This window comes from Oryx dammah, unplaced genomic scaffold (assembly GCF_014754425.2).
Source record: "Oryx dammah isolate SB20612 unplaced genomic scaffold, SCBI_Odam_1.1 HiC_scaffold_13, whole genome shotgun sequence".
Taxonomy (NCBI): Eukaryota; Metazoa; Chordata; class Mammalia; order Artiodactyla; family Bovidae; genus Oryx; species Oryx dammah.
Genome location: NW_024070197.1, coordinates 27,979,529 through 28,001,493, shown reverse-complemented (window position 1 = coordinate 28,001,493; position 21,965 = coordinate 27,979,529). Strand labels below are relative to the sequence as shown.

General features: G+C 44.0%; 1 protein-coding gene across 1 annotated transcript; it reads right to left on the bottom strand.

Moving 5' to 3' along the window:
* Positions 1-8,506: 8,506 nt before the first annotated feature.
* NOB1 (NIN1 (RPN12) binding protein 1 homolog) lies at positions 8,507-18,423 on the bottom strand. Its single transcript, XM_040253224.1, has 9 exons — positions 18,225-18,423; positions 17,971-18,103; positions 15,110-15,240; positions 13,383-13,454; positions 13,059-13,184; positions 12,767-12,967; positions 12,037-12,134; positions 10,855-10,999; positions 8,507-9,103 (listed from the first exon to the last, which is right to left on the bottom strand). The coding sequence occupies exons 1-9, from the start codon at positions 18,285-18,287 to the stop codon at positions 8,834-8,836; spliced, it is 1,239 nt and encodes a 412-aa protein (XP_040109158.1). The 5' UTR covers positions 18,288-18,423; the 3' UTR covers positions 8,507-8,833.
* Positions 18,424-21,965: the final 3,542 nt, after the last annotated feature.

Below are 21,965 nucleotides of genomic sequence, written 5' to 3'. Positions count from 1 at the left end.
TGCTTTCCATTTCTTTTGTTACTATAATTATACTTAATAGCTGTTTCCTTTAGGAAATGGCAAGTGTCTATCATACAGCTTATCTAACTTAGTACTAATCAGGCAATTCCTGATTGACTACGGTAAGGTTCTGTTTCTAGGAGAGCAGAAACTTTATTGGTTTGGTGATGTGGGACATAACAAAAGCTATTGTCATATTTTAAACAATTTAGTGTATTAATTTTTTTCATCCTGGATTTTCTTCACTAATTTTGATTTTTTTAAAAAAAATATTGCATGATTGGGACTTCCCTGAAGGTCCAGTGGCTAAAGCTCAGAGCTTCTACTGTAGGGAGAGCAGGTTTGATTCCATGGTCAGGGAACTAAGATCCTGCATGCCTTGTGGTGTGGCCATAAATGAATAAGTAAATAAGTAAACAAATATTGCATGATTTAGGGAATTCCCTAGCAGTCCAGTGTTAGGACTCCATGCTCTCACTGCTGAGGGCCTTGGTTTGATCCTTGGTCAGGGAATTAAAATCCCACAAGCCACATGGCACAAATAATAATAATAATAATAATAGTAATAAATAAAAATAAGTTAAAATACTGCATGACTTATATTGATACTATCTAAAGTTGATAAACCAAGAAATAGAGCACATTATCAGAGTGTAACCACCAGAACCATTAAACACAGTGTTTCACAGTATTTCTTCTAGGAATGAAAAATGACAGAAGATTTATTTGTTTATATTTAAGAATTAAAACTGCTAAGGGGTATGAGAGTTTAATGAAGAGTTTGCTACTCAGTAAGAGTTTTGGGGGGGACATGAGAGTCCGTCTAGTCAGTTCAGTTCAGTCTCTCAGTAGTGTCTAACTCTTTGCGACCCCATGAATCGCAGCACGCCAGGCCTCCCTGTCCATCATCAACTCCCGGAGTCTACCCAAACCCAGGTCCATCGAGTCAGTGATGCCATCCAACCATCTCATCCTCTGTCATCCCCTTCTCCTCCTGCCCTCAATCTTTCCCAGCATCAAGGTCTTTTCAAATGAGCCAGCTCTTCACATCAGGTGGCCAAAGTATTGGGGTTTCAGCTTCAACATCAGTCCTTCCAATAACACCCAGGACTGATCTCCTTTGGGACGAACTGATTGGATCTCCTTGCAGTCCAAGGGACTCTCAAGAGTCTTCTCCAACACCACAGTTCAAAAGCATCAATTCTTCAGCGCTCAGCTTTCTTCACAGTCCAACTCTCACATCCATACATGACCACTGGAAAAACCGTAGCCTTGTTGGGAACACAGAGTTTTAGCCACTGGACCACTTGGGAAGTACGTCCTTTTCCAAATTCTTGATGCCTTGTGGTATGCTGTGTTTTAAAGTAATGTCTTGTGTGTGACTTCATTTTAAGACGGTGGTCCACAATGTTTATGGCAGCAGAGATGGGTTTCATGGAAGGCAATTATTCCATAGACTTGGGCCGGGGCAGAGATGAGTCAGTGAAGTTGGCGATGGGGAGAGGCACATGAAGCTTCGCTCTCTTGCCTGCTGCTTCCCACCTGCTCTGCTGCCTGACTCCTAACAGACCACAGATGGGAGCAGTCTGCGTCTGGGGGTGGTGGGCCCCTGTTTTAAGACAGTACTTATTGGCTTGCTATTATGAAAACTGAGGACGAGTACTTGGACAGTATCCACCAACTCCACCTTTTCTCCCTATTTTTCCAACATGGTGATATCAAAAATTCTGACTGAATCAATACTTAGCGTTTATGGTATTATGACAACAGACCAAGCAATGAATTATGATTACGTTTCCTCTCTTCTACAACTTCGTATCTTTCTAGAGTATTATTTGCCTCTCTTTTTTCATGATTTTTCTCTACTGCAAGCACTCATGGTTTCCAACCATGCCATCTGATGTGTAAAAAAAACAAATAGCATACTAACCATGAATGCTATTTTTTCACTTGGTGAAATTCATGAGATTTCTTGTCAGTTCTAGTCTTTGGAGAAAGGCATGCTGGATGTCCTGTCTTCCACGTTGGGCTGATCACTCTCTGAGCTTTGCTGCACAGCTGTCTTCTGGGATTTTTTTTACCTCTGTCTTGTGTTAGATCCCAGCTGTTTCTCTTTTGTTTACTCTTCCCCACCCCACTCTGGATTACTTTCTCCAGTACTTTCCCCAGAAAGGATAAATGAAAGGTTCTGATATATCGCATATCTGACCATTAGATATCAGACCATTTGGTTGTGTGTAGAATTCTATGGTTGTCATGGAAAATCTGATACAATTTGCTTCCTGATCATTTGGGTGTAGATCATTTACATTTTTCTCTGTAAGCACCTGAGATCTTTTTACTCCCAGTGTTCTGAAATTTTACCAAAATGAACATTATAGGGGTAACCCCCTCATATGCCCTTATTCTGTATATTACTATGAAATGTAATATGTACATTTATATATTACTATGAAAACCATATTAATTTGTGCTTTTCTAAATGATCAAAATCTACCATGCTAGGCTTATCAGTGGACAATTCTTCTAATTTCATTATACTTCATGGAAGAAAAGTCAACAGATTTAATCCCTCTATCCCTGTAGAGTAGGAAATAATGATCATGGAATCACTGAAGACTTACTACACATCAAGGACTGTTCTAGATATAGTTATATATGTATAGCTCATGTTAATTCCCAATAAAACCCTTTGAGAGAAGTGTTATTATAACTCATTTTTTAACAGCTTTATTAAGATATATGAGCCATAAAATGTGCCAATTTAAAGTGGCTAATACAATGGCTAGTGGTATATTTTTAGAGTTTTGCTGTGAGGACATTAATCTCATTTTAGAACATTTTATCACCTTCAAAAGAAGCCTTGTACACAGCAGCACTCTCTCTCCCATTTCCCTGGCTGTCCCTGACCATTGGTCCTAGGCAACCAGTTTTCTACTTTCTGATTGCCATTCCAGGCATCTTATAAATGATATCATACATTATATGGTCTTTTGAGACTGGCTTCTTTCACTTAGCATAATGTTTTCAAGGTTCATCTGCTACTGAGTCCAAGGTCATACTGCTCGCTGCACAACAGGTCAGTAAATTGAGAGACAAGTTGTTGGGGCAAGGAAAAGTGATTTTATTCAGAAAGCCAGCAGACCCAGAAGATGGTGGAATACTGTCCCAAAGAACAATCTTACCCTGGTTAGAATTCAGGCTTCTTTTATACTAAGAGGAGAAGGGGATGTGGCTCATCATGGCAAACGTTTTGGTGCTGGAATCCTTTGTTCTTGCAGCTGTCCACAGAGGTCTGGTCACAGTGTTCCTATAAACATCCAATCAGACAATTTTTATTTTCTGTTCTGCGGGGATTTTTTTTTTCTTTTTATATGAATGGAAAAGTGTTAAAGGTCAGAGCCTTGAGAATGGGCTGTCCTATAAATGTCAGGCTATAGGCAATATTCATTTATAAAGGTACAGAGACAGCATGACTAAGCACAGGCGACGGAGCACAAAGATTAGAGCTAAAGAAGTGGATTCAGTATGGAGTCAGGTTTGTTTCCTCTGTTACCGTCCATGTCAGTACTTCCTTCCTTTGTATGACTGTGTAAGACTCCATTGTGTGGATAAACCACACTTCGCCTATTCATTCATTAACATTGTTTATTCATTCATTTATTTATTCATTCAGTTGAAGGACATTTGTGTTGTTTCCACGTCTGGCTATTATGAGTAATGCTACTATAAACATTTGTACACAAGTCTTTGTATGGACATATGTTTTTTATTTCTCTTGGGCAAGTATATATAAATAGGTGTAGAATTGCTGCTGCTGCTGCTGCTGCTAAGTCGCTTCAGTCGTGTCCGACTCTGTGCGACCCCATAGATGGCAGCCCACCAGGCTCCCCCGTCCCTGGGATTCTCCAGGCAAGAACACTGGAGTGGGTTGCCATTTCCTTCTCCAATGAAGGAAAGTGAAAAGTGAAGTCACTCAGTCGCTCAGTCGTGTCCAACCCTCAGCGACCCCATGGACTGCAGCCTACCAGGCTCCTCCCTCCATGGGATTTTCCAGGCAAGAGTACTGGAGTGGGGTGCCATTGCCTTCTCCGGTAGAATTGCTAATAACTCTATATTTAACATTTGAGAAACTCCCAAACCGTGAGGTCAGGAATAAATCCTCCATTTTACAGATGAGGAAACAGGCACCCAGTGCTCACCGGCTTGTCCACAGCTCTACAGCTTGTCAGTGGTGTTGTCCAGAATTGGAGCTCAGGCTCTTGGTCTCCAGAGCCAGTTCCTATCTCCTTGTTATCAGAGTTAGGGTCGAAATTCTTGAGTCTAGCTCCAGGTCAGCTGCTAATGCTTGTCTCTCTGAGCCCTGTTTGCCTTATCTGTAAAAATACAGGTTGGGACTGCATTATCTTAAAGGTCTCTCTAGCTTTAATTTGCTGTCTGTTTAAGACTGTACAATTCCCATGATCTTCTCCAAGCAGGCCTCTGTCCCAGGTGTAGGTATGTACTGGGCACTGTGTATCAACTGAAAACAATGTCCTCAGGGCCTTCCCTGCATCCCCAGGGAGCACGCCAGCACCATGGAGCTGTAAGAAGCTTTGTGGATGATCTTTGTTATCTAGAAATAAGAAGCAGGGGCAGAACCCTCAGGAGTCCCCCATCCTCCTCTCGACGAAAGAACACAAACAGCCTCATTAGTCGCCTGCCGAGGCCCTGCATCCAGAAGTCCCCAAAGCCCCCTTGGATTTTTCCAGCTGCAGATGATGGACTTAGCACAATAGCTCAGAGCCATGTTTGGGCCTGTCTGGGGACCCAGGCATCTCTTGTCCTCAGTGGTTCCCATGGCTACCTATTCCCTCCCATCTGTGGAGGGAATAGGTCCTTGGTATTAGGAGAGAGATGGTTCTTCTACTTTAAGCCCCATCACATTTTGCCTTCCTGTCTCACAGTCACAGTCACTGCTGCACAGGACACACACTGCTATGTTGGACTCCATGTGTTCCTGTGTGTCTTGCTGGAATTTTGTCCTGTTACATATTGTGTGAAGTAGGTCATCCTCTGTTGGACTTAGACCTTCCCTGATTAAAGTGAAATTTCTCTTCAAATGGCATACATGTGTTGTGAAGAGATTTAATCTGATGTAGCAAATTGAGTTTTGATCTCAGATCAGAGAAGTATAGAAGGGATGTTTCCTTTTTAAAAAAAAAATTGTTTATTCGTTTTGCTGTGCTGGCTCTTAGTTGTGGCGAATGAAATCTTTAATCTTCCTTGCAGCATGTGAGATCTCTAGTTGTGGCATGCAAGCTCTTAGTTGAGGCATCTGGGAGCTAGTTCCCTGACCAGGGTTTGAACCTGGGCCCCCTGCACTGAGAGTGCAGTCTTAGCCACTGGCCTGCCAGGGATGTCCTTGGGGACCCATTTTCAATGCTTGATCCTTTTCACATCACTAGTAACTCTTAGATTTTGCACAAATAACCTTCAGGATGGGGAACTCATTTGTTATTTTTATGAGCAAACTAAAAGAAAAGTTTGGAAAAAGTATTTCTTGCCTCTTAAATTATGTTCTCCAAAGTGGTCTGAGTCACGCATTCAGCTCCACAAGCATTTGTTGAATATCATTCAAGATCCAAGCACTGAGCTTCGTGAACAGTGTAGAAAGAGAACACCCAGTGTCTGAAGAGTACAAGCAGCTGTTCGTAAACATGCACGTCACTGTGCTTCACAGAACTAGTTTCATCATTGTCTTACTTACACAAAAGGTTTCATTTATAAGAATTTACCTCCAAATACATGAACACAAAAACATAGTGATGTGGACATGTTGAATGTTTCCACTCCAGATTTCTTCCTGTTCATAAATACTGGGGTAGATAGGTAGGTTTAGTTGCTCAGTTGTGTCCGACTCTTGTGACCACATGGACTGTAGCCTGCCAGATTCTTCTGTCCATGGGATTTCCCAGGCAAAAATACTGGAGTTGGTTGCTATTTCCTTCTCCAAGGCATCTTCCTGACTCGGGGATCAAACTCAAGTCATTGCTAATAATGTATATGGGGTATTCTTCTAGATCCCCCAGACTGTTGCTGCTTGGCTATGATTAGGATGATACTGCTTCCTTGGGAGAGTGTTTTGAAAATGTGAGAACACTGAACTTTCTCTTAAAAAAAAAAATTTTTTTTTTGCCACCTCCGGTCTTAGTCGCAGCAGGCAGGCTTGGTGGTTGGGGTGCGTGGGCTCTCTAGTTGAGACACGGAGTTTCAGTTGCCACAAAGCTTGTGGGATCTTAGTTCCCGAACTAGGGATCAAACACATGTCCTCTGCATTGGCAGGTGCACTAGACCAGCGGGGAAGTCCCAGGGATTGTTTCTTGTTCCAGTGGGATTGGGTGGGGCCACAAGGCTGGTTCTGGCATCAAACTAGGAGTGGGATTCTTGCAAGGTTGGCTTTGTTGGGTGAGACCAGAGCAGCCCTTAGTCTGGAAATAATTGTTTCCTGATCTGGAGTACCTGCCTGATGCCTGTGAATTAGGAAGTTTTCCACTCTGTATAGCAAGTGTGAAGCATCCCTAGCTTTGGGTGAGCTTCGAGGATTATCTCGTTTTGGTGGGGAGGGCTATTTCCTTCCTCAGCCTCAGGAAACTCCTCACGTTTAAGTGCTCATCAGTACTTCGCTGAGGTTGCACAGGGGCCCCTCTGCAGACCTGGAATGCTTGTGTGCACTCAAGTGCTGTGATGGTCACACCTTTCCTTTGTTTGGGCCCTCCTGGACTCCCAGCACTGTTGCTCCACCTCTTCCTTCTGGAAATTCTCTCTAGGTACCAAACCAGTGCAACTGTGGAGCTCACCTGTCTCCTCCTCTCCTGGGGATCACCTGCTTGACCTCCAGAAGCTGAATACTGTGATTTTCTGTGTTTTAGCTCTTTTTTAAGTTGTTTCAGGTGAGAGGGTAAATATAAACCCTTTTACTTCCTGTTGGCCAGGAGTGAAACTGTATAAAGACAACCCTAAAGGGCCTCCACAACCAAGCTAGTATTCTGGCTCTGTCTTCAACAACTGAAACTCTTAAATCAGTCAGTAGAAAGTTGTGATGCATGGCCAGCTAGTCAAGACACTTTGAGTAGCAGGTGGTGAGTTTGGTTATATATATGTATCAGTTTTTACAAAGCTAGTATTAAATGCCAAATATATGCAACAAGTATTTCCTGGGCACCCACCATGTTCCAGGTACTGTTCTGTGTGCACACGAGCAGTGGACGAAATACTGCCTTGTGTCTTCCAAAATGTAACATATACCCACACTTTTTTGCAAAAGAAAACACAAGGATAAGTCAGAAACAAATGAAATGGATTAGCCAGGGATAAAGAGGAAATGGGGGAGAGGGAAAGGCCATCGAGTTCTACACACACCTCTGTTTCATATAGTTTATATAGTTTTTACTTTTGGAGCTGAGTTTTCACATTTAAAAAATATATAGGACAGGAAATATCTTAAACTGAATTTAAGCTCCCCCCAATTAGCTTTATACTAAATAGAAGGCAATGGCAACCCACTCCAGTATTCTTGCCTGGAAAACCCCATGGACGGAGGAGCCTGGTGCGCTGCAGTCCATGGGGTCACTAGGAGCCAGACAGGACTGAGCGACTTCACTTTCACTTTCCACTTTCATGCATTGGAGAAGGAAATAGCAACCCACTCCAGTGTTCTTGCCTGGAGAATCCCAGGGACAGGGTGGGGCCTGGTGGGCTGCTGTCTATGGGGTCACAGAGTCAGACATGACTGAAGCGACTTAGCAGCAGCAAATAGACAACCATACAGGGAAAAACTTGATGTAAGGAAAGTTTGAAGCTAGCACTCTGTGAATATACTGTTAAAGAACTTATGAAATCTTCTACTCAGCAGGTTTATTTACCAAGTAATCTGTGAACCATCATTTAGGGTGAGGCACCGAGAACCAATGATCACGTATGCAGCCTTCTTGAACCATGTGGATCACCTCCATCTAATTACAAGGAAACATCTTGTCAAGCCCAAATAGAGGGGCATGTTGAAAACCTGGCTTCTACTATTAAAAAGTTCAGCTTCACAAATGACAAAGGCGGAGAGATTGTCCGGATCTGGGGGAAAATGTTATGAAGGACAGTACTGGGGCAGGCTGGTAAAGTCGGAAGTGTTATGTATTAGGTGATGGCAACGTATCACGTTAAATTTCCTGGATTTGATCACTGTGCTGTGGTTATGTAAAAGAACACCACTGTCCTAGGAGACACTTTGTGTGTGAAGAAAGGGAAAAGCAAATAAAAAATGTTAACCATGGGAGAGTCTAGGTATTTTCCTGGATGACTGAAATGTTTTCAAAATGAGTTAAAATTAAGAGCTAAAAATTAAAAAAAAAAAAAAAAAATTAGTACCTAGTATACTTTCTGGCAAAAAGAAAACCTAAATGCTAGATCCTTGAGTGCACACCGTAAGTGTTTCTCTCAAATTACCTTAAAGGAAAAAAGAAAATGCACGGAAGCTTATAATCACATTTATTAGAAAAATATTACCACTTAGAAGTTCCTGTCTTTAAAGGTTGAAGATCTGCTCCAGGCACCATTAGCTCTGTTTTCGTCAAACTCCCTCAACATGGCAGGAATCCCGGTTCTCTGGATGCGCACAGGTCAGGGGTTAGCCAGGCTCCACCACAAACCCAACCTGAGGTACCACAGCAAGTCCCAAGGCAGCGCTGAGGAAGTCGGGCCCCTTCTCTGTGTCCAGGGGGTTATGGGGCTGGCACAGTGGGGGACCTGAGACCGGGTCTCCTGGGCAGCCGTCCAGCCTGCCTGTGGAGCTCATGCTTCACCTTTTCTTCACAAACTTCTTTCTGGAAGCATTGGGATTTAACCGTCTCCTCCCGGCTCCTAGGGTGCTGTCTCGGACCTGCAGGGTGGCTGAGCGGCTGGAGATGTCATTCTCTGCAAAGGGAGACACCCCAGCTATGTAGTCAGGGGCAAACACGTCGGTTTTCTGCCTGGCCTTTCGGGAGAGTCGCAGCTGAGGGAAGCGCTGATCCTCGGTCAGGTGGGGGTTGATGGCGTACTTGCCCCCTTTGGGAGTGGGGAGAGAGTACTGGAAACAAGAAGGGGAAAGGCCATTAGAAGGACCGGGATTCATATTCATGCACACCAGATCCTGCTAACGTAAAGCTCACCTGATGACTTTGCATGTGGGATGACAACCCCAGTGGAGTCTATCACCATTGCCTGCTGTGCACTAAGCCCCTGACACGCATCTTCCCACTTGAGCCTCACCTCACCTCACAGATGCAAAACCCAAAGCCGTATGCTGACTACATACTCTCAGATAAAGACAGAAAGACTGCAGCCTTCCAACTATCTTTCTCTAAGTTACTTATTAATTACAAATAATAACCTTACGGGAAATTGGATCATCTTGGTTTTTGTTAGTGATATTGGTATTACATAAGAAACTGCCTTAACTAAGTGATCAAAGTTATTGCCAGCAGTAAACCGGACAGCTAGTTATCATCTACCCCCTGACAGGATGCACCGGGAAGATCCAGCATCACTTCTGGGTGTTCCTGCCAACACTGCACAGCCTGAATCTAAGCAGGGGGGCACACCAGACGAACCCAAGGTAAGGGATGTTAAGGAACTGCTTTGAACTCTTTAAAACCATTAAAAAAGGTCAAGGTGTGAAAGACAACAGACTTGACAAACTACTTCAGTTTTAAAGGGACATGACGAACACAATGTGTGATCCTAACCCTTTTCTTCTTTTGCTGTAAAGGAAATCTGTGTCAAAGTTTGAATACGACCCATAGACAGTAGAACCGCATGCTAAGTCGCTGAGTTGTGTCCGACTCTTTGCGACCCCATGGACTGTAGCCCACCAGGCTCCTCTGTCCGCGGGATTCTCCAGGCAAGAGTGCTGGAGTGGGTTGCCACTTGCTACTCCAGGGGATCTTCCCAACCCAGGGATCGAACCTGCATCTCTTAACATCTCCTGCACTGGCAGACAGATTCTTTACCACTGTGCCATCTGGGAAGCCAGGATAGTAGTACTGAAGTAATGTTAACATCTTGGTTTTAGTAATTGTTCAGTGGGTATGAAAGACAAAGTCCTTGTTTCAGGAAATACACACCAAAGTATCTAGAGGCCAAAGGGCATCAAGTAGCATTTACTCTCAGATGGTTTTTAGGGGAAAAGAAAAAAAAAAATATATATATGACAGAGCAAATGTAGTAAACTATTAAATTGGGAAATTTAAGTAAAAGGTAAAATAGGAATTTGTACTATTTTTTGGCAACTTTTTTTATAAATCTAAAATTATTTCAGAATAGAAAGTTTAAAAATGAACAACCCTTCTCACATTAGTGCCATCTGCCTAGAGAACTCAGTGCTGGGTCGGCCACAGGCATACCCACTGGTCTCTCAATGCTTCTCTCCTGATTCCTCAAGACAAATCCATTCGACTGTGTGTCCAGCCAGAACTCTTGCACAGAGCACTTCACCCCCTTCCCATGTGGTTCGTGGAGATTCTGGAAATTCTGCCCATCCTCAAACTCCTGCACACAGCCAACCTCCACCACCCTACAAACAACCTCTCTGTGACCCCACATGTAATTTATTGTGTGGAATTACTGGTGATTTCTTCTTAGACCACAAACTCCTCAAAAAGCTCATGGGGAGGCTGAATCGTGAGCCTTCCCCATCTGGATCACAGGCTTTCATGAACTATCTTGTGGAACCCGTGAGGGTTTGTTCTTCTCTCTGATCATTTTGCTCCCCATGCTAAGAGGTCTAGCTTCCGCAACCCTGGGCTCTGTCGTCAGGGGAGGGGAAGCCGTTCCACTCACCCTCAGGCCTCGAGGATTTAGCACCTTCGGGTTTCGGGAGAAGTGCATGTGCAGGGTCCCGTCATCGCTGACGGTCACGGACACCTTCTTCAGCGTCTTGTTTCCACAGTGTGCACAGAACACTCGGCTCATGTCAGACGTTGTCCTACAGACACAAAGGAGCCTCACTGCACTGGAGCCTCAGGCAGCAAACCCAGTCCCTGGGGCACACGGCGAGTCTCGGGCCTTGGAGGAGGAGGCAGCAGCATGAGAAGTGGAGGGGGACAGGCTGAACTGCACTGCCATCCTGGACCAGGGCTGCCTGGCTGCATCGCGCGGCTGCCCCACGCACATTGCTGCCCCACAGTTCCAGGGAAAAATGACACAGGTAGTAAGAAAACCGAGCAGAATGTTGTTACAGTGACCGTGAACGCTTTAGCGAATTCTGTCAGGCATTATGCTACAAGTGTACCCTGGAAACTACCCTATGAAGTGGGTACACCTGCATTTCATTGGTGGGGAAATGGCGGCTAGGCAAGGTAGCTAGCTGCTCAAGGTCACAGAGCCAGTAAGTAGCACGCATACGCCCAAGGAATATGGCTCCAGAGTCAGTGCTCTTACCACCACCCCCCCTTCTCCAGGGGCATGCTATTACATTATTATAACTATTACTGAATACCTTGGCCCCAAATGTCATGTCACTGGGCATGATGCCAGGAGGTGGCTCTGGAGATGCTGAGAATTTATTAACGAATCATACAGGAAGCACTATCGAAGCTGCTATGGTTGAACGGGTGTGGGGGCTGAGGCCGAACCCCAGGCCTTGCCTCTCTCCTCCCCTCTCAAGCCCCAATGGTGGACTCTGAACAGGAGAAGCTGCTGCTCTCAAGGACCAAGCTGGAGCCCTAGTGTCTGTCCTTGAGGAATTCTCCCTCAGCTCCCAGGGGCAGGAGACAAGAGCTGCGTGCAACTGCCAGAGAAGCCAGGCCCCTGACCTGATGTCTGTGCAAGTGAACAGAGCCCTCTCAACAGGAGCTAGGAAATAACTACTCTGTGCAAGAAACCATCCCGTCACCGGGGCTAATCTGAGGTGGAAGGAATACCCGCACAGAAGGCAAGGCTCCCTTTCAAGAAGCCCACAGGTTTAGGAAGAGAGGGGTGTTCGACAGAGGGGCACCGGCGCCCACACTGCCGGCTACGCACTTGAAGCAGCCATGGCAGCGCAGGATGTAGCTCCGGGCCTCACGGATCAGCATGCCGTTCACGGCCAGCACGTGCAGCCCCATCTGCAGCAGGACGTTCTGCAACCAACACGTTAATGGGGAACCGATCTCAGAGCAAAACCGACGTTATCTTTAACATCTGCATAATCACAGTTAAGAGAACTTCACCAACCCTGGTCTGGCTCATGTAAGGGCTTCTGCTCAAGAAAAGTAAGTACAGGATGCCTCTCAAGACAGGGAAACTAGGACAAGGACCCAGATTCTTCTAATGTCACGTGCCAGTGACTGTGAGCATTAATTAGCCAAGACCTTCCATGACTATTCTCTCTTTTTTTAAAGCAATCTCTCTTAACGGAGACATTCATTGTCCTCAGAGCAAAATTATTCATTTCTGGATTGGAAACCTCTACAGTCTCGAAATACTGAACACAGCACAGAACACTACACACACTGAAAGAAATGCAGCAACAGATTGTGAATGTTAGACATTAGAAATGTAATGGACTATACATACATTTTGTCAATATATTATGATTCCCCAACCTCCAAGCAAAATGGCAAATTACCAAAGAGCATAGGCAAAGTTTCTAGAACCAGGAAGAGAAGCATTATATAACAGTTCTGCACATCCCATCCCCAACCTCCGAGGGACCACCGTCTGTAACAGGTATGGCGCTGAGCCCAGGCCGGCAGACACCCACTCCACCCACCTGCATGGCGAAGTCTGCGGTCACACAGCCGACCCGCACGTCCCTGGGGACAGCACACTGCTTCATCTCCTGCTGGATCTGCTTGATGTTGCTGGGGGTTATCCACCCGCCGCCGTCATCATCACTGTCTTGGTCCTGTCTTCCGTCAGGTCCATTCTCTTCATCCTCCTCCTCGCTTGGAACATCCTCACCTCCATCCATCTGAAACATTAACAGAATTCAGACTCCCTGCCCGTGGGCGCAGCTGGAAGATGCTAGCCTGTGGTCATCAGATCATAAGGCGGGGCCTTACCAGCAGCTCCTGCAGTTCACAATCAATGTTAGGCAAAGGATTTCTCCAGAACATGAAGGAACTGAACTCTAGGTCCTCAGGCTCACTGGCTGGGTGTCTGTGTTCTGTTTCTCGTGGGGGTTTAGGCTGAGATTCAAAGAAAAGTAATTTTAAAACTTGAAAACTGAGAGAGAGTTATAGATGAAATGATATACAATGTACAAGTCAGATCAGGCAGGGCTGGACATATTGCAGCATCTCTCAGGATAAATTTGGTTGGAATTTGTGGAGATCTGACATGGAGCAGAAAAAAGCATGAAGAGCCCGGCCTGTCTCAGAAATTACCTTTGAGGGCAGATGGAAACCAGAAACGTGCAGGGGTGTTTCCGGGTGCTGAATCGATGAACTCACTTTAACCTTTAAAAAGAAAAAGAAACAAGAGACAGCACTAAGCAAAGAAATACAGGCTGAAAATTCAACATGGAAGAGTAATTAAAAAAAAAAAAAAAAGAAAACAAAATACTTCCCCCTGGTTATTGAAATAAAAAAGATTTATTTAATGTTTTTTAAAAAGTGAGAAACATAAAAATATATATGAAGAATTATTCAGGGAGTCCACTACCACCAAATAACCATTTTAAGACATTTCTTTTTAGGCCCTAGACATAAAGCTTTAATGAACATCATTTTGTATACAACTTGGAAGTATCTTTGATTACATCCTTAGGATAAATGCCTAAAAGTGGAATTCCTGGGTCAAGAGACAGGAGTTTTAAAGCTTCTGATACAAAACAGGTTAACTCCTGCCCAAAAGACTGCAGGAAAGGGTGGTTTTTAGGAATCTCAAGTTGACAGACGCCAAAACAGAAACCCGGCTCAGCCACAAAGTCAGCCTTTATGTACAACTATTCCCTTGACTCCCAGCTCCCCAGAACATTCTGGTGACACACAGAAGTCTGTATTTTAGGCATCACTTTTAGACTTTTTGGATTAGAGGACTCTAAACCTGGTTGAGAACAAGTGAAGGCAGTTCCAACTAGAACAGGAACATCAGTCCACTACAGTGGAGTGGTCAAAACAGTCTACTAGTTTTGATGACTTTAGACAGTGGAGATCAAGTAATTCTTTGTAAACACTAGTTGAAATTACTTTCTATCTTCCAAAATCCTCTGGCCTAGAAACAGTACAGCTCAGGCACAAAACCATTAATCTCTTCAACTTAAACGAGCTGGGCGAATACGTAAAAGCACAACAGGAACCCAGAATTTTGAAGGCTGATAAGAGTTGAAAAAAATGGTAGCTTTTTTGGTATTCTTTTTTGCTTGTTTCTGGAAAAGAATTCTATTTTTTCAAAAGTAGTGAGAATATAGTTGATTTTTACTCTCTTTCTGCATTTTAAAATTAAAAAATATATATTTATTTGGCTGTACTAGGTCTTAGCTGTGGCATGCAAGATCTTTTAGTTACAGTATACAAACTTGCTTAGGTACAGCGTGTGGGATTTAGTTCCCTAACCAGGGATTGAACCTGGGACCCCTGCATTGGGAACTTGGTGTCTTAGCCACTGGACCACCAGGAAAGTTCCTCTTTCAGCATTTTAAAATTTAACCAATCTCACCAACAACTTACAGGTCAAGACAGACACATTTGCTAACTACACTGTAATGAACCTTATCCGGATCCTGATTCAAACAAATAAACTATTAAAAAATTTATAAAATAATTAAGAAATGTGAACAAACACATATTTGGATATTTGATGATACCAGGGAATTGCTATTAATTTTGCATAGGTATAATATTGGTTTTGTGGTTATTTTTTAAAAAGACATACCTTATCTCTTTTAAGACACACCAAGAAATATCTATCAGTGAAATAAGATATCTGAATTCAAAATGCTCATGGCTAGAGTGGGTAGAGATGAAAACAGACAGATCATGAGTTGATAACCATGGAGGCTGAATGATGGGGACACCGGGTCCATTATACTATTCCCTCTACTTCTGTCCATCTGATAGTTCTCATAATAAAAAAGTCAAAATGGATGAAATCAACAATCCTTCTTATTTACCTTTTCTGGTTCTTGTTTTAGGTGAGACACCCCAACAAATTCTGCTTCCAGCTGGTAAGTAAGTGCCAGTACTTGGATATCTGTAGCAGAAAGGCTAGGATAGTCTCCAGTTTTCTTTGAAAACTCAGTCACTGTAAATAAGAGATTCCAAACTTCAGTTAAAAGCAAAGAGCCATATGACTCTGGATAACTGTAATGAAAGTATGAAAAGAACTTTGGATCAGTATCCCCCAAAACACCTCACTCATTCATCTCCTGATCTTTTTCTACTCAGAACTGAGACATTTGTATCTCTCAAGATTTATGCCACTTAGGTTTACTGTAATGTCCTTATTGAGTGCTGATGAAGGGACAGAAAAAAGTTAATAGAAAATCACTGAAAGTTAGCATAATATTTGCAAATGTTAAGAGTTCCTTTTCTAGGCTCTGGTATTGTAGTAGAATAGAAAGTCTCTTCTCCTCAGCAATAAAGTTCTCTGATTCTAACAATCCTTTTTAATAGAATGGATGAGCACAGTTCAAGTGGGATGGAAAGGTGATTCAACCAATAATTATTGTCTATGATGAGACAAAAATACTGGGTAACAAATATTGAACAGTTTTTGTATGTAAACCCACCCCAACAAAAAAACCCACATCCCTATTTAACACAAAGTGATCTCCAGCTCTTGTGTTGTTTTTCTCCTGAGACATCAATAATAAGCATATAGAATAATATTTTGACATTAACAGAAAGATGTCTTCTGCTACATTCAGTTCAGTTGCTCAGTCGTGTCCGACTCTTTGCGGCCCCATGAACCACAGCACGCCAGGCCTCCCTGTCCATCACCAACTCCCGGAGTTTACCCAAACTCATGTCCATTGAGTCGGTGATGCCATCCAACCATCTCATCCTCTGTTGCCCCCTTCTCCTCCTGCCCTCAATCTTTCCCAGCATCAGGGTCTTTTCAAATGAGTCCACTCTTTGCATGAGGTGGCCAAAGTATTGGAGTTTCAGCTTCAGCATCAGTCCTTCCAATGAGCACCCAGGACTGATCTCCTTTAGGATGGACTGGTTGGATCTCCTTGCAGTCCAAGGGACTCCCAAGAGTTTTCTCCAACACCACAGTTCAAAAGCATCAATTCTTCTGAGTTCAGCTTTCTTTATAGTCCAACTCTCACAACCATACATGACTACTAGAAAAATCATAGTCTTGCCTAGACGGACCTTTGCTGACAAAGTAATGTCTCTGCTTTTTAATATGCTATCTAGGTTGGTCATAACTTTCCTTCCAAGGAGTAAGCATCTTTTAATTTCATGGCTTTTAATTTCACCATCTGCAGTGATTCTGGAACGCAAAAAAATAAAGTCAGCCACTGTTTCCCCATCTATTTGCCATGAAGTGATGGGACTGGATGCCATGATCTTAGTTTGCTACTTTAGCACCAGGAACAATAAGTATACAGCTCACTAAAAATGCAGCTATTAATTAAGAGCAGCTAAAATTTATTGGGTGGTATGTACCAGGTGCTATGTTAAAAGCTGTTCATTTTATCTTTCAGTCAAATCTTTACAAAAATTTTTAAGTTGAAATATAGCTGATTCACAGTGTTGTTAATTGCTTCTGTACAAAAAAGTGATTCAGTTATACATTTATACATATATATTCCTTTATTCTTTTCCATTATGGTCTATTATAGGATATTGAATACAGTTCTCTGTGTTGTACAGTAGAACCTTGTTGTCTATCCAGTCTATATATAAAAGCTTACATCTGCTAATAACCCCAACCTCCCTCCCTCTTGACAACCAGAAGTCTGCTCTCTATGCCTGTGACTCTGTTTCTGATAGGGCACTTGTGTCATATTTTAGATTTCACATATAAGTAATATCATATGGTATTTGTCTTTCTTAGCTTGATAATCTCTAGTTGTATGCATGTTGCTGCAAATGACATTATTTTGTTCTTTTTTATGGCTGAGTAGTATTTCATTGTATAAGTACCATATCTTCTTTATCCATTCATCTGTCAATAGACATTTGGGTGGTTTTCATGTTTTGCTGCTGGTGCTGCTAAGTTGCTTCAGTCGTGTCCGACCCTGTGCGACCCCAGAGATGGCAGCCCACCAGGCTCCGCCGACCCTGGGATTCTCCAGGCAAGAACACTGGAGTGGGCTGCCATTTTCTTCTCCAATGCATGGAAGTGAAAAGTGAAAGAAGTCGCTTAGTCTTGGCAAACGCAAACAGTGCTGCTATGAATATAGGGGTGTGTGTATCTTTCTGAATTACTATAGCTTTGTCTCCATATATTTCTAGGAGTGGGACTGCTTTAGCCAAATCTTGTGAAGTAAATACTATTAGTATTTCCTCAGAAAGATTAAGTAACTTGTCAAAGATCATAAAGCTAGTATGTTAGAGAAACCTAAAGAAGTCACAAGTAGTGTAGGTAGCATCATCTCCAGTATCAGCCTTTAAACACTAGAACACTTTCAACTACCTAGGTTCTTTCCAGGGCAGGACTTCTATTTTTAATCCAAACAAATTTAATATTTACAAAACGCTGGACACTGTGCTGAGTGACATTATTCTTCCTTTAATACTCCCAGCAACCCCGCGGATAGGTACTTTTGTTAATCCCATTTTACAGATGAGGAAACTGACGGCTAGAGAGTCTGAGTGACACACTCAAGGGCACATAGCTAGTAAGCAGCAAGGCCGGGCTGACTCATGACCCTGGATGCCTCTCTCCCACCAGGATCTTGACCGTGGGGTTTCTAAACCAACTCTGATAAAGTAACCAACGGTCCAACTAGCACCAGAGCAGGTTCAGTCAGCAACCTGGGGCCCAGCTTCACCATCAACATCGGGCAGAGGTACTCACCCAGTCGCACGTATTCAGGGAAGGGCTCCTTGAAACGCAGCTCGTAGGGCAGCACGGCGAGCCGCCTGCGCGTGGCTTTGTCCCGAATCTCGCTGATCACATTCCGGACGGTGTAGATGTTCTTCCCGATGTCCTGCGGGGAGACCAGCCCGGCTCACACCATTCCGCACCACGCAACGTGCTGCCGGATTTCCCAAACTCCTTCAGGGGCCGCCAACCCAGGCCCCGCTCCTCCCCACAAAAGCACGCTATACCTGCAGAGCCGCATCCAGCAGAAACGCCCCGGCATCCGCTACAACGTGCTCCACTGGTGCCATGTTGGCCCAACGAGGCCACACCGCGCATGCGCGCGGAGCTTCCGCCCGTCGCTCCGTACCAATCCGGGCCTCTGGGAACCGAGAAGAGAAGCTGCAACCAAGCGGCGACTCCTGGCGGGCGCGCCAGCATTTTCCGGCTCTGGGTCACCCGCGCGCCTGCGCAGTACGGCCGCCCGCTTGCCTGGGGGGTGTGGGCGGGGTCAAATCTTGGGAGGGACCTGGCGTGGGGGTGGTCGCCTAGAGAAAACGCGCTTTGGTATCAACTATTGAGAGTCGGACACGACTGAGCGACTGAACTGATCTGAACTGATTGCTCCCTCACAGGCTTTCCTCGTAGCTCACTCGGTAAAGAATCTGCCTGCAGTGCACGTGGCCCGGGTTCGATCCCTGGGTTGGGAAGATCCTTGGAGAAGGAAATGGCCACCCATTCCAGTATCCTTGCCTGAAAAATCTCGTGGACAGGGAAGCCTGGTGGGCTGTAATCCATGGGGTTGCAAAGAGTCGGGCACTACTGAGTGACTAACACTACTGATCCTTAGAGACACTTTAAGTGGCCCTTGAAAATCCCATGGAGGGAGGAGCCTGGTGGGCTGCAGTCCATGGGGTCACTAGGAGTCGGACACGACTGAGCGACTTCATTTTCACTTTTACCCATTGGAGAAGGAAATGGCAACCCACTCCAGTGTTCTTGCCTGGAGAATCCCAGGGACCGGGGAGCTTAGTGGGCTGCCGTCTATGGGGTCGCACAGAATCGGACACGACTGAAGCGACTTAGCAGCAGCAGCAGGGCTTCCCTGGTTAAAAGTATCTACCTGTAATGCAAAAGACCCAAGTTCGGATCCCTGAGTCTGGAAGATTCCCTGTAGAAAGGCATAGCAACCCACTCCAGTGTTCTTGCCTGGAGACACCCTATGGGGTTATATTCTTGCCTGGAGATGCCCCAGCTTCTTCTGTACACTTGAATTCAAATAGTCTGTATTTGGTTTTATTGTGGAGTCAGTCGGTTCAGATGACCTAATTTAAAGATTGGGTTTCCCTGGTGGCTCGTGCTAAGGAACACTACCTGCCAAGGTAGAAGACTCCAATTGGACCCCTGGGTGGGGAAGAGCCCCTGGGGAAGGAAGTGGCAATCCTCTCCAATATTCTTGCCTGGGAAATTCCATGGACAGAAGGGGATTGGCAGGTTACAGTCCGTGACGTCGCAAAAGGGTTGGACATAACTTAGTGACTAAACAACTCTATGAAATACTATTTTATAGGCAAGGGGTGGTTGCTCAAGAAAACGAGGCCAGGCTAACATTGACTAAATGGTGTATTAACCCTGAAACAAACCAACTCAGAGCCACTTTCTTACCTTTATGCCAGGCCAACCGCTGCTTTCTTACTCACCCCTACTTCATTTTAAGCAATTTGGGGCAGGGATCTCTCTCTCTCAATTTTTTACCTTAATATTATTGCTCCACTTACATAAAGCAAGGCTCATAATTCCTTGCTGAAATTCCGTAATTATGAAATCTAGTCTGTTAGAAATTTATGCTGGTGAACTTGACTGAATAATGTCTTTTCAGTCATCTATCTTCAGTGGTGTTAATTCTAAACTGTCTTTCTAGTCTTCACTCCAGTTTTCACCCCTTGATTATAATTTAGCCCTTGTATCTCCAAAAAATCATTCACATCTCTTGGGGGGCGGGTCTTAACCACTGAACTACCAGGGAATTCCCTGTCATATCAATAGTTCCTCTGCAGAACTTTACATGGTTGACCATCTCCTCTTTCTGGACTGTGTCTCCTCTCTTCACTCTCCTGATGCATCACTATGGTCCCCCTGCGTCTCTGATGATTTTTCAGCCTCCTTTAGTGCACTCTCTTCTGCCTTGCACACAGGGCACCATCCACAGAACTGTCTTGGCCTCCATGTCTCTCCAAGTTTTCTCCTTCACCAGCACTATCTATCCTCAAAGCTGGTCACAATGATCACCTTATATGAATACCTCTGGAATCTATAGGTCCAATCCCTGTTTATTCCCTCACCTAGTCTTTTGGCCACATCTTTCTGAAAATTTTTGGCATTGTTACTCAGGAGGAGGGTTGAAACTAGGTAATTGTCTCTCCTGCCAAAAATTTCTTTCTCTGCTTAAAATTTCTTCACTGGTTGAGTTCCTATTTTTACTAACGGCATTACCAAAAAAGGCATTCGAGGTAAGAATCTCTGAGTCATCTTTACTTCAACCTGTACTCCTCTTGCTCAAGTTTATTGATGTCACTTCTGAAACGGTTTGAGGTACCTGGGTCTCTTCTCCATTCATTCCCATTACTCTAATTTTTATTTCATGCCTAGAAAATATAGTTCACTCAACACTAATATTCCTGTCTCTAATTTATTCCTTAATTGACTGCTCTTGCTGCCTGGAAAGGGAGGGATTATATAGAAACTAGAGCCTACCATAAAAGAGGTTTATTGAAATCAGCAATAATTCTGTGGACACTATGGTGAAGAAGAATGACCTAGATCAATGTTCTCCAACTTGAGTGTAGATCAGAATCACCTGGAGAGATTGCAGAACTAGAAGCAGCTGGGCTTCATTCTCAGTTTCTGATTGAGTACATCTGGGCAGAGCTGGACAAGCTGCCTTTCTAGTAAGTTTCAGGTGACATTGATGCTGCTGACCTGGGGTCACACTTGAGAACCACTGATTTAGGAGAACAGTCAGGAAAAGAAAGATCAGGCTTTGAGCCATTCTTTTTCTAGTAAACATTAAAAATACCTGTCAATATAGGTTTCTTGACACTTTGTAGCTTTTGTTATTTTTTGGTAATACTTTAATCCCTTTTCTCTTTCCCTGCAATGTTAGTCTCCAAGTCCCCTGAAGCCTTGGGACTGTCATTTGGTGAAAACATACATACTGAGAGCTAATTTTCACCACCACGATTTGGGTGATGTAATAGCTATGAACAAAATGATAGCCTGTGTAGTGTCGAGGGGCAAGTTTGAGTTTAGAGGCCTAAGCTTTGGAGCCATATCTTGAAGGATGATGAGGGCAAAGACTCGAGGTCTGAAAATCCAAAGGGAGTGTTCAGGGAGTTGAGGGTAATGTCTTTGGTAGCTGAGGGTGTCTGGGGACAGGTTCTCTCAGAAGTGAAGGAAGAAATTCCCTAATGGCCTAGTGGTTAGGATTTGGAGCTTTCACTGGGAGACCCCAGTTTCATATCCCTGGTTGAGAAACCATCCCACATGCTGCCCAAATACAAAAAAAAAAAAAAAAAAAAACCCTCAGAGGACCCAGAAATGAAGTGAACCTTGAGATATGTTGTTTGAAGCTCCTTGTTTTTTTTAAAAATGAAGAAAGTGAAGAAATCTCAAACATTATTATGAAAATTATTGTCACTGGAAACAATTTACCTTAATAAATGAACACTTTCAAACATATGTAGTGGAGAAGGCAATGGCAACCCACTCCAGTACTCTTGCCTGGAAAAATCCCATGGACGGAGGAGCCTGGTGGGCTGCAGTCCATAGGGTTGTGAAGAGTTGGACACGACTGAGCGACTTCACTTTCACTTTCATACATTGGAGAAGGAAATGGCAACCCACTCCAGTGTTCTTGCCTGGAGAATCCCAGGGACACTGGAGCCTGCTGGGCTGCTGTCTATGGGGTTGCACAGAGTCGGACATGACTG

Excerpts from the sequence above, each read along its gene's own strand:
- NOB1 (XM_040253224.1), bottom strand. The coding sequence starts at position 18,287 with ATGGCACCAGTGGAGCACGTTGTAGCGGATGCCGGGGCGTTTCTGCTG. Across the intron at positions 13,185-13,382 it reads GTTTCCATCTGCCCTCAAAG|CCTAAACCCCCACGAGAAAC; the intron begins GTAATTTCTGAG and ends TTTGAATCTCAG. Across the intron at positions 12,135-12,766 it reads CCGCAGACTTCGCCATGCAG|AACGTCCTGCTGCAGATGGG; the intron begins GTGGGTGGAGTG and ends TGTTGGTTGCAG.